Source organism: Benincasa hispida, chromosome 1 (genome assembly GCF_027475165.1).
Source record: "Benincasa hispida cultivar pf3 chromosome 1, pf3_genome.v1.1, whole genome shotgun sequence".
Classification (NCBI taxonomy): domain Eukaryota; kingdom Viridiplantae; phylum Streptophyta; class Magnoliopsida; order Cucurbitales; family Cucurbitaceae; genus Benincasa; species Benincasa hispida.
The window spans coordinates 319,592-332,784 of record NC_143478.1 but is presented as its reverse complement, the minus strand read 5'-3'; the positions used below and the strand labels follow the sequence as shown (position 1 = coordinate 332,784).

At 41.1% G+C, this 13,193-nt stretch overlaps 1 protein-coding gene and 1 non-coding gene across 2 annotated transcripts; both read left to right on the top strand.

Annotated features, from left to right (window-relative positions):
- Positions 1 to 1,039: 1,039 nt before the first annotated feature.
- On the top strand, positions 1,040 to 1,990 carry LOC150038151 (uncharacterized). The gene has a single exon (XM_090309904.1). It carries the CDS (start codon positions 1,040 to 1,042, stop codon positions 1,988 to 1,990), a length of 951 nt encoding a protein of 316 aa, XP_090166030.1.
- A 9,962-nt stretch (positions 1,991 to 11,952) lies between these two features.
- Positions 11,953 to 12,059, top strand: LOC120070482 (small nucleolar RNA R71). Its single transcript, XR_005479976.1, has one exon. It is a non-coding gene; the product is annotated as a small nucleolar RNA R71 (small nucleolar RNA).
- The last annotated feature ends 1,134 nt before the right edge of the window (positions 12,060 to 13,193 follow it).

The following is a 13,193-nucleotide window of genomic DNA, read 5'->3' as shown; positions in this document are numbered from 1 at the left end:
ATGGGTGGACGATACGTATGATGGAAGAGCTGACAGGAAGAAGAGATCTCAGAATGTTAATTCTATCGATTCCAACGTAATAGCCACACTTTCTGCACAAGTGGCTACGATGACCAGCCTTTTGTAGAACATATCATTAGGAAACGCATCAAATCAGTAGAAGGTGAATCAGGTAGAATCGTTTGGGAAACCCATGGTTAGCTGTGTGAGTTGTGGAGATCCTCACTCCTATGCGGATTGCCCACAAAATCCTCAGTCAATATGTTTCATTAAAAACAACCCATTTTCCAATACATATAATCCTGGATGGAGGAACCATACAAATTTTTCTTGGACAGAAGAAAATCATCAGGAGCACCACCTAGAGGCGAACCAACAGCAAAGGTAGGGACCGCCGCCTGCATTTCAACCAACACATCAGCAACATCAACAGTCCTTTAATAGAGGAGGACAGACGTCGAGCTCAGGATCTCCGCTTGAGAACCTATTAAAAGAGTACATAGCCCAGAATGACGCGCTGCTGAAAAGCCAGGCGTCGTCTATCAGAAACCTGAAAATACAGGTAGGGTAGATAGCGATCGAGTTGAAGAACAGGCAGCCTGGAGTTCTACCTAGCAACATTGAAACTCCTGGGAACAACAATGGAAAGGAGCAATGTCACGCAGTGACGTTGCGAAGTGGAAAAGCTCTTGAAGAAAGAAGAATGAATCCAAGAAATAGCAGTCCTTTAAAAGAACGCAACACACGTTCAATGGCAGTAGAAGATTAAGAAGAAAGAACGCCTGAGACCACAAGCCATTCAGAACCCAGTACGTGTAACGCGGGAAAACCTGCGGTGCCGCTGAACGCACTATTCCCTAGACGTCTGATGAAGAGGAATGATGAACAATAATTCAAGTGCTTTCTTGAGCTCTTGAGGCAATTGCATATCAACATTCCACTTATAGAGGCCTTGGAGAAAATGCCAACATATGTCAAATTTTTTAAGGACATTTTGACGAAGAAAAGAAGAGTCAGTGAGACAGAAGTAATCGCACTAATGCAGAAGTGCAACGCATTAGTAAGCAACAGTCTACCCAAGAAACAGAAGGACCCTGGGAGCTTCACAGTTCCTTGCTCGATCGGAGGGTTGGATGTGGGACATGAGTTGTGCGATTTGGGAGCCAACATTAATCTCATGCCACTTTCAATCTTTAAGAAACTGGGAATTGGTGAAGTACAACCCACTTCTGTTACTCTTCAGCTTGCTGACAGAACGATTAAGTACCCTGAAGGAAAGATTGAAGACGTTCTGGTAAAGGTTGACAACTTCATATTCCCAACAGATTTTATCATCTTGGACTATGAAGCAGATAGGGAGGTAACAATTATCCTTGGACACCCCTTCTTAGCTACTGGGAAAGTTTTAATTGACGTGCATAAAGGAGAATTAACTATGCGGGTAGACAATCAAGAGGTGAAGTTTAATGTGTTAAATGCATTAAAGTTCCCAGATGGTGAAGATTGTCAACTGAACAGTATAGAGTTGCCTGAAGAAGAGACCCATGTATGCGAGGTCCTCGCGTTGGAGGAGAACCTGAAAGAACCAGAGCCACCAAGTCTGAGTGAGCGGTGGACAAAACCAACGCGTCCATCACTTGAGGAACCACCAGAACTTGAGTTGAAACCGTTACCTAGTCACTTGAAATATGCCTTCCTTGGAACTAACAAAACTTTACCTGTGATCATTTCCGCGAATCTTACTGAGCCTAATGAGCACTCTCTCTTGCAGATGCTGAAAAAGCACATGCGTGCAATAGAGTGGACACTAGCGGATATCCGTGGCATCAACCCATCTTATTGCATGCATAAGATCAGGCTGGAAGATGGGAAGTCGGGATCGATTGAGCCTCAAAGAAGGCTGAACCCCATAATGAAGGTAGTGGTCAAGAAAGAAATCCTAAAATGGTTGGACGCGGGAGTGATCTATCTTATATTCGACAGTAGCTAGGTAAGTCCAGTCCAATGCGTTCCCAAGAAAGGGGGAACAACTGTGATAGTCAATAGCAATAATGAACTCATACCTTTGAGGACTGTCATGGGCTAGCGCATCTGTATGGATTACAGGAAGCTCAATGCGACAACTAAGAAAGACCACTTCCCCCTTCCTTTCATTGACCAAATGCTTGACAGACTTGCTGGCAAAGAATTTTATTGCTTTCTTGATGGATACTTTGGTTATAACTAGATTTTGATTGACCTAGAAGATCAGAAGATGACAACATTTACCTGTCCCTCTGGAACATTTGCATTCAGATGCATGCTCTTTGGGCTGTGTAACGCACCTGGAACATTCCAACGGTGTATGATGGCTATCTTCTCTGACCGTTGACAAGACCGTTGAAGTCTTCATGGACGATTTCTTAGTCTTTGGAGACTCATTCCAATCATGCTTAGATAATTTGGAGGCCATCCTCGCTCGATGCAAGGAAACAAACCTTGTGCTGAATTGGGAAAAATTTCGCTTCATGGTGACTGAAGGAATTGTCTTAGGCCACAAAGTATTTAAAGCTGGGTTGGAAATAGATAAAGCAAAGATAGATGTCATAGCTAAACTTCCACCACCAACAAATGTGAAAGCTCTACGAAGTTTTTAGGGCATGTTGGCTTCTATCAAAGGTTTGTTAGAGGATTTTCTCAAATTGTACGACCTCTGAGTGCATTACTAGAGGTGAACCAGCCCTACAATTTCAATGAAGACTGCTGTGACGCATTTGAGACATTGAAATATGTGTTGACTATAACTCTAGTACTAATAGCACCGGATTGGACGCAACATTTTATTCTCATGTGTGACGCGAGTGATGTTGCAGTAGGAACAATGTTAGGGCAGAAGAAGGGAAATTTGATACATCCCATCTCTTGCGCGTCCAAGACACTAAATGACTCTCAGGAACACTACACAACCACTGAAAAAGAAATGTTGGCTGTAGTGTTTGGCATCGAGAAGTTTAGATCTTACTTAGTTGGTGCGTCAGCCACCATTTATACAGATCACTCAGCCATAAAGTTCCTGATGAGTAAAAAGGACGCAAAGCCAAGATTAATAAGATGAGTGCTGCTGTTACAGGAATTTGATATTGATATTCAGGACAGAAAGGGAACCGAGAATATGCTCTGATAATAAGGTATAGGGAATGTTTCCACAGGAATTATTGTTGTCTTAGTATATGTGAGAAAGTACTGGGTATCAGGTGGCTGGTCACCTGTCCAGGCTAGAAAATCAAGAAATGCAAGATCAAGAAAGTGAAATCAAGGACGCATTTCCTGATGAAAGCCTGTTCAGAGTTGAAGATAGGGAAACTTGGTACGCGGACATAGTCAATTATTTAACTACCAAACAATTCCCTTGGAGCTTCAATTCTAAGCAAAAGAAACGATTAGTACATGACAACAAATTTTATTTTTGGGATGAACCGTTTCTCTATAAACAAGACCCTGACTCCATAATGCGTCGATGCGTTCAGGAGGAGAAGACACAACGCATCTTGGTTGAGTGTCATGACTCTCCTTACAGAGGGCATTTTGGTGGGCAAAGAACCGCTGCGAAGATCCTCTAAAGCGGATACTTTTGGCCCACCCTCTTCAAAGATGCGAGAGAGTTTGTTCGCAAGTGTGACCCCAACCAACGCTTCAGGAATATTTCTTCAAGAGACGCAATGCCCTTGAACAATATTCTCGAAGTTGAGCTATTTGATGTTTGGGGTATTGATTTTATGGGACCTTTTCCCCTGTCCTGCGGCCAACAATACATCCTGCTTGCAGTAGACTATGTATCAAAGTGGGTAGAAGCAGTAGCTTGTGCTAGGAATGATGCGTCCACGGTTTCTAAGTTTCTTACCAAAAACACACATGATTTCGAATGCCAAGAGCCCTGATAAGCAACGAAGGTACACATTTCATTAATCGTATCATTTCTAAATTACTTGCCAAATATAATGTTAGGCACAAGATCGCTACCACCTACCACCTACAAACGAATGGTCAAGCTGAAGTATCTAATCGAGAAATCAAATCTATCCTGGAGAAAGTTGTCAACGCATCACGGAAAGACTAGGCACAGAGGCTGGATGAAGCGCTCTGGGCCTACAGGACTGCCTACAGACCCCTATAGATATGTCTCCATACTCTCTAGTATTTGGAAAAGCTTGTCACTTACCTTTAAAGTTAGAGCACAAGGCTTTTTGGGCAGTTAAGAAGCTAAATTTGAACTTGGACGCCGTGGGCGCTCAACGCAAACTTCAGCTCAAGAAGCTTGAAGAGTGGTTATTGAATGCATATGAGAACAAAAGCTCTACAAAGAGAAGACAAAACGTTGGCACGACCAACGCTTTAGTAAGAAAGAGCTTGTTGTTGGCCAAAAATTTCTATTGTTCAATTCACGTTTGCATTTGTTCCCAGGGAAGTTAAAATCCATGTGGTCAGGACTCTTCATCATTAAAACAATCTTTCCATATGGAGCAGTGGAATTAACACGGGAGGATGGCACCAACGCATTCAAAGTAAATGGCCAAAGAATTGAGCCATACTTTTAAGATGACCTAGAACGTCAAAAGTTATCTCTCGCACTATACGAAGCCAGCTGAGGCCCGCGTCGAAGCATCCCTGCGTTCGCATCGATATATATTTCAGGGACGCTTCTTCTTTCCTTGTTCTTTTTGCATTCTGTATTTTACCTATGCGTTTAAGTTTGTATGTGTTTTAAGATTGATTGTTCTTTGTTATTGCCTTCATCAGTTAAAAATTTTACTTTTTTTTTTTTTAAAAAAAGTTGTGTATAATCGAGATGGGAATAACGGACGCGTCAGACTTAAGTCTAACGCATGGCCTAGTTGAAAGGACGCATCTTGAAAATAAAAAGCACTCGAGTGCTTAGAAACCCAAGAACGTCCCTTCAACATCACATTTATTACGGACGTCAGGCATCGCCTGACGTCACCTCATTCTCTCTCCCAGCCTATATAAAATCGAATGCTTCGATTTCCTTCTTCTTCCTTATTTCCCTCTTGAGCCATCTGTGAAATGAAAAAGAAAACCTTAGCCCTCTCCATTTCCCTCATCGCAGATCTACTCAAACGTCTCTCCGACCACAATATTGTCTACATCTGATAGTCAAAACCAAACCATGAGCTTCGAAAATGACTCGCCAGTAAGTTTCTTCTCCTCATCCTCTGTTTGAATTCACCCCCTCCAAGCCCTCGAAAAACCTCAAAACCCTCTGTCCAAATCAAACCTATGCATGGTGGAGCAACCTCCACCTCCCAACGGCCGTCTCGGTCGAAGCCTACCATAACACCCACAAAACCTCCTTCGAAGCCCACCAAAGCCATTACAACCTTTCCTGCCAAGACTCCTCAACCAAAACCCAAAGCTACCCCTAAACCAAAGCCCAAAACCTCTTCAAAACGAAGTAGTGTCCCGGCTGCCAATAAGCCCTACACCAAGCCTGCACCACCACCATTCATTCCTAACATAACCCCGGTGGGTGCAACGCCTTACCCACTTCCAGCCTACCTTCACAATGCCCCATCACCAGCCGTGTGTCTATCGCCCCCACTTTTAATCCAACCCTTAGCCACCATCTACCCAGTCGAATCAGATGTGTCAAGCTAACCGTCGCGTTCACCCATCGTCATATCATCACCTGGGTCGCCTCATACCCCAGTAGGCACCCCTCCATTTACTCCACCTAGACCCCCCCCCCCCCGACGCGTTGGTGGAATTGGCTTGACTGGACGAGCAGGAAATATTTGGAGCCATTTTGATAAGCCTCAATCAAAGCCAAGAGGAAAAGCAAGTGATGCGTTCTGACCCACCTAACGCATCACTTGAATTGGACGAAGCGGAGTAGTACGCTATGATGCTCGAAGCAGAATTAGAAGAAGAAGATGGAGAAGAAAAAGAAAGAAGATTTGGCTCTGACGCGTCTCAATCACGCCAAACCGACGCGAATGAAGGGTCCTCAAAAGAAAAGAGAGTGACAAGGAAAAGAAAATTAATATTGGAGGAAAAAGATGAGCAATCAGCATCCGGTCCTGAGGATGTAACACGTGGGAGTTGCTCTAGGCACGACGCGTTAGAGAAGGACTTAGAAGATTATCAGCCCGCAAGGCAAGGGCGAAGGAAGACAGCTCTATAAAAGGAATTGGAGAATGAATTGAGAAAGCTAGAACGGGAAGCCAAAGAACACGTGGTGGGAAAATGCAAGGTAACCGACATGTTACCTAAGAAGACCACGAAAAGAAAGCGTCAATTCAGTGATATGCTTGTAAAAAAAGGTTTCTTTCCTGAGCGTAACCCACTGCCAATATACATAACAGAAACAATAAACGCAATGGGCTGGAGTCAATTCTACGTTGGTCATACACAAATTTGGCCCATCCTCGTCTGCCAGTTCTATAGCAGCGAGTTTGACATGGAGAAAAATACAGCCTTTGTTGATGGGGTATTAGTGCGCTTCTCAGTCGACAAGATCAACGAAGTGTTCAACATCGATAGTAATCCGGACGCAGAAGGTAACCGCATCTTGGAGCAACCAACGCCAAGCCAGATGGAAGATGCATTAAGAACGGTAGCCAAACCTGGAAGCAAGTGGCAAACATCTAGAAATGAAGCAAAGATGCTAGCTTCTAGGAACTTAACCCTAGACGCGAATCTATGGTACTATCCGATCAAAAGGAGCATAATGTCTACAATACATGATGAAACACTGTCAAACGAATGCATCCTGGCTACCTATTGTATCATGCAGTGCTTTCGTTTAGACGTTGGAAGAATAATAAGGGATTAGATCAAGGCCATCAAGACCAAACCACGAGGACAACTCTATTTCCCATGGCTGTCTGTGCACTATGTGAACGCGGGGGCATCCCTTTGGGGGGATGATCATGAAGAGATCGATGGTTTGATAGATATTAAGTTAATCAGGTGTTTACTTCACGGTTCATCGCATCAGCCTACCTTGCCTTCCAAAGAAGTGGCAACCAAACCTCGATCATCCAAACGCGCCCCCAAAAGAAGACGCATTCAGATTGTTGAACACAGCGATGAAGCTTCAGAGCATGAAGATTATGAAGCAGAGCTTGAACATACGGATGAAGAAGCCAGCCAACCCTTAACCTCACTATCCATGACTCGTTAGTGGCCCCACCAGAAGGGAGTTTTGATCAAACGCACCAAGAACCTACTTATATAGATCAAGACATCCCTTGTTCCCTTCCTTCGCCCTCACCAAGTCTAATTCCTAATTTTGTGCCTCATCCAACCATCTTTGTACCAACTGGGTTAGGATCGAGCAACGTCGTAAATTTTGAAGACCTAGTTGGAAGAAGTGAAGAACCAACACCACCTCAACACAACACTGACCAAGAAGAGTTAAAAACTTTCATTAGTGATCAGCTCAGACCATTGGTCGTGTCCATCGAAGGTCTTCAGCAACAAAACCGGGTTCTAAGAGATTACTTAAGGCAGCAAACAAGACAGATGCAAGACCAATTCATTTATACAACGCAGTACATCAATCAGGTCTTGGTTGGAATGTTTTCCTTGCCTCCATTGCCTGCCCATCTTAGAAACCCCTTGCGCTTTCTGAATGAAGACCCTAGAGAAGAATGCAGGGATGACGCGCCTGCACAATGAAGTTTTGGGGTGTTGGGTTATTTTTATATTTTGACTTATTTGATCGTTTGTATTAGGTTGACTAACTTGTTTATTCTATGTTATTCCATGAAAATGAATGAGAAATTTATATCATTTTGTTCACTGCATTTGACCTTAGCATACTTATTTTTGTTCTTTAGATATTTTCTAAGTCTTGTGCCTTACCTTACCTCAATAATATCAACAATATGAAATCTATAAGTATAGAGTAGGCGTTGGGAAAATTAATAAAGCCGAATTTCTCTGAAAAGTTAGGAAAATTAATAAAGCCGGATTTCTCTTAAAAGACTACATGTTTCCTTTCTAACGCATGCAAGCTCTAAATCAAAACTCCTTTCGAATTCTCAAAGCCTTTTTGAAATTTTGTTTCTCTTTTAGTAATGAGGATTTAGCTCATCTCCAAATTTGGGGATGAGGGAAATCCGAGTTAAGACGCATCAAACGAGTACATAAAAAAGAAAGGGAACAAAAATAAGAAAAATGTTAAACGCAACTCCTCTGTCATTACTTTAAAAGAAAAACCTCAAAGTGACATGAGTTAAAAAGTTGGAACAGGCACTTAGCCGTAGTTGGATGCTCGCATGACACCTGTGGGGGCAAGCCGAAACGAAGTTAAGTCTCCTAGACCAATGCATCCCATAGAACTCCTGTATCTAGTCTGAAGAAATTGTATCTTGAAACGCATGAATATTAGACATGAGTTTAGTTGTGAAGGGTTCTCACCCATAGTTGGATGCTCGCATAACACCCATGGGGGTAAGCCAAAAAGAAAGTGGGATACCTGGAACAATGCATGGGTAATTGAAAATTCATAATTTTTTTTCTTTTTATCCGGTATTTATCTTAAAAAGAGCATCTAATGCATTGCTGGTTTAGAAAAAAAGGGGAATGTTTTGAGAAACGAAAGGAGTTGTTGATAAAAGGCCTGCTGTATTTGAAACTAAACATTATTCCTTTTAGAAAAGAGTCAAGCTGCATTACATCTTCCAAACTCTTGTCTCAAGCTTATGACTGAATATGATAAGAGGCAAACTTTGCACACTTAAGACAAAGGAGATAACAAAGAATTATTTTGGAATGCTTGAGGACAAGCATTGTTCAAATTTGGGGGTGGTGATAACTTGTAGAAATACAAGTTATTTTTGCTCTTAAGTTGGAACAACTAAGGTTTTTAATGATAAATTCTCCTCATTTTTAGAAGAAACGCATGGAATTACTCAAACATTAGCAAACTCATGCAAAAAAAGTTTTATTACTAAATACTGCGGCACTAACGTATTGTATTGCAGGATTTTAACAAGAAGTTAACGCATCATTAAGAAGTGTCACAGGAAAAAGTTCTAATGCATGAGCTATGCGTCGGAGGGAATTCAACGCATAGAAGATTCATTGATCCAGGCTGATTGTGTCACATCACCACTTGCAAGTATGGGCACCTGCAGTAAGCGGCGTCTGAAAAGCTTCTGAGTGTCAGGCGGCTGACCAGGGCATGGACTTTAATGTTGCCCATCATCAAGCTAGAGATGACCAACGCCTATAAATAGATAAAGTCCCTCCAAAGTTCGAAGTACATACACAGACATTTTTCAAGATTCTCACTCTCATATTAGCGTAGTCATAGTTTTAGTTCTTTAGAAGCTGTGCTGTGGTGCCAAGATGATTAGAAGGGTTGAGAACCACCATCATTGCCGGTCAGGGAGTGGAGGAAGCCAATCTTGAGAAAGACACTTCGTCCAACTCCTATACAAGTGATTGTACACAACTAAGATTGAGCTAAAGAGATACAAGAGATTGTACTCTGTGGCTTGACTCAGTTCCTTTCATCTCATTTATCGCTTTCATTTCATTTGATTAAATATTGCTTTTGTAAAGGCAATCTGCTTTTTTATAAAATTCACATATTTGATCCATCACACTTTGCCATTGTTGTTTCTTGTTTATGTTGAATGCATTTATACTTTATGCAAAACTTCATTTCAAAGGCTTAAGCCGACTTGATCAATTGGTAAAAGCATCCTTAGCTTAGATTATTCGAAAGAACAGATAAGCCAACATCGAGTAGAACGCCTAGTATATCTAGAGATAGACTTACTGGTATTTATTGCATTCTGTGTTAGATGCATGCATCCTAGAGATAGGTTTTGTATGTTATTCGCATTGAGAAGTGTTTAATAAAGTCTAACGCATAAACAAAGATAAGCAAATCATCCCATTTCATCCACATCACACTCTGGTTTGTGTACATTCATCTTAGATCGACGCATACCACTTACATTAAAATCCATTTTCACATGATCCATCACTCACTACTCAACTCTTTTGTATCTTCTGGCACAAGCATAACACTTTAGTTTAAATAACACATTTCTCTTCATACATTTAGGAAACCCCTACAATAGCTACAATGCAAGGTCTGCATTAGTTTAACTGAATCCCTGAGTTCGACCCTGGACTTACCAGGAACCTAAATTAGATTTAAACTTGGGTCTGGTTTAGGAAAACTTGAACGTCAATAGGAGTGTTATGCGTTCTGTTGCATATCTTTAACGCACCAACGCATTACAATTACATAAACGCATCAAAACATCAACGCATCACTTATACTTAGAACTTCTTTTTCCAATTTATTTTATACAATACACTCCTAGCGTGAATCACGATAGCAACAAACACATCTCTCTATCTCTTTCCGTACATCCATAACCCATTTTCTCCATGATGTGTTCTTAATCCTCTGGGTAAATAGCAAGAATTAAGCAAGTGAGTTAATTTGTGTTAAGGAAACAATTAAGTTTAGCTAAAGCATGCTCGATGGCATCTTCACCTATGAGAGCAGAAGTGAAGATATTATTCCGCCTATCAAGAAAAGGTTGAAAGAATGCGTTAACTAAAGCGAGAAGTAGTTCCAGAGATGGAAACAACTTTGCGTTCATCACGTGCATCCCTGTTTCACCATAGAGATATGGGAACGCGGCCGATCATCTAGAGGTGTACACCAAGGGAAAGCGGAACCTTAGTTGCATCTTTAACGCAATTGACAAACTTGCGATGTTTCTACTTTTTACTCTTTCTCTTTCTGCTTCATTCATAAAGACTTGCCATCGTATACATCGATTCTTTTACAACTTCACAATCAATTCTCGACCTCAGTATCATGTATCATGTATCTTGTATCGTGTATCATATTAGTTTAGGATTTATTTTATTAACGCGTTTTTACTTTCACTACAATTTACATTTCTGTATAAATCAACATTCTTTATTCATTATTAAAATCCGGTTGCATGTATCACTGAAGTAACGCATTAACGAAAGCAATCCCTGTGTTCGACCTTGGATCATTATGAGAAACTTGCGTTGGAATTATACTTGGTTTCAGCGCAAGGAAACTTGTGACACGCACTACTCCATCGCATACTACGAGCATATCATTAACAACGCATATATTTAGACGTAGTATCACATAAATAAAAATGTCTTTATCACAAAATGAACTTAAGCGTAATTAGAGCATTCATTCATTCATCAGTGCATCAGATAGACAACATTACATATCGTATCTTAACAAGTTTATGGCAGTATGAGCTTGTATCATTCATATTCATCATTGTCTATATGCATAAAGATAAAGGCATCCGTTTTTATGTCATCAAGTTTATGGCGCCGTTGCCGGGGACATGAGCTTATAGCACATTATCTATCATCACAGTGCATGTATAACAAGGAATTAGTTTTTATGTCATCAGCGGTCCCTCTCTCTGAGCCACAGGCTGACTGCCTTGCTGTTGGTTGTTCTTCCAAGAAAAATTAAGGCAATTTTGCCACCCCGATATGTAAGTGTTTGAAAAAGGATTGTTTTTGACAAAGTAAACTGATTAAGGATTTCGTGGGCATTCCTCAAAAGAATGTGATTCTTCACATAAGACACAGCTGGTGCTTGTTTGCTCTATCACATTGACTTGCCCATTTCTAGCTCCTGAATTATTTATTGCGATGCCTTGAAACAAGTTTATCATCGCATTCATCTTATTTTGTAATGATGTGATGGCACCATTACTCGAATTACCTTCTCTGAGCTTCGTTCTTTGATTGCTTTCTTGCCAATCTTCGTGGTTTTTTTAGATGCAATCAAGAATATTCTTTGCTTCATCATATGTTTTGTCCAGAAGACCTCCTGTTGTTGTCGCATTGGCAGCTGTCTGCGATGCAGAGTTGAGTCCATGATAGAAAATCTCCATTTGGAGGCAATCTGGTAATCCATTGTGTGGGTAGTCGCATATTAGTCTCTTGAATCTCGCCCATGTGTCACTGAGTGATTCATCTTTTTCTTGTTCAAAATTGGTGATCAATTTCCTCCTTCTGGCATTTTTTATGGGAGGGAAATACTTCTTCATAAATTTCTCCACAACTTGTTCCTATGACGTTATCTCTCCTGGTTCGAGAGAGTATGTCCATTCTCTTGCTTTATTGCATAGTGAAAATGGAAATAACGTGAGTCGAACCTCTTATGGGGAAATATTAGGGAACACAAAAGTGTTGCAGATTTCAATGAAGCTTCGTAAATGGGTGTGCGGATCTTCACCACGCCGACCTCCGAACTGTCCTGCTGTTTGTATCATTTGTAACATTACTGGCTTCATCTCGAACCTTGATCCATCCAATGTTGGTCTCATGATTCCTGGGGAGAAGTCATACAAGTTTTGTGACGCATAGTCCTGGATGAGTCTATTGCGATCATTTGCCAGTAGGATGGGATTTTCCATCATGTTGTTTTCATTCGTTACTCATTCTTCAGGTTGTTCAGCCATTCTACGAACTCTTCCTTGCCGTTTACGTCTTTTTTTCTGCCTTTTGCACAAATTTCTTTCAATCTCTAGGTCGTACTTGAGGTCAGGAGTATTTCCTTCGCTCATACGACTCTTGCTTCTTACTTCATAGGTGGAATGGCAATACTCCAAAGGTCGAAAGCTGCAAAAATCAAAGAGGTTTGATGTTAGCGCAATCTATATCGTAATCCTCGACAACGGCGCCAAAAATTTGATGCGTTGATTTATCATGCGATGAAAGGATGTGTGGATGCGATGATCATGCAGGTTTTCCTAACAAAGCCCAAGTATAAGCCTTCTTAGGGTCCTAGTAAGTCCAGCTTCGAACGCAGGGATTACTAAATAGATTTACGATAGACTCTCTAATCTTATTGCGATGGTGATTAAGAAGTAGATGGTGATTTAACTTTGATTTTCTAATGCGATGGAATTAAATACACAGCGATGAAAGGGTGGTGTTGTAACAAATATATGATAAAAGGGGTTAGAAGAGGTTTTGTTAGCATTTCTTAAGATATTGTACAAGTCATGCGATCATGCTAGACACAAATATTAAGCACTACATTTCTCAATGCATAATGACACTATGTCTAGGATGCATGCAATGTGTATGAAATGCGGCAGATAGAACTTATTTCTAAGTCTCTACCCTTGCTTATGCGATCTAGT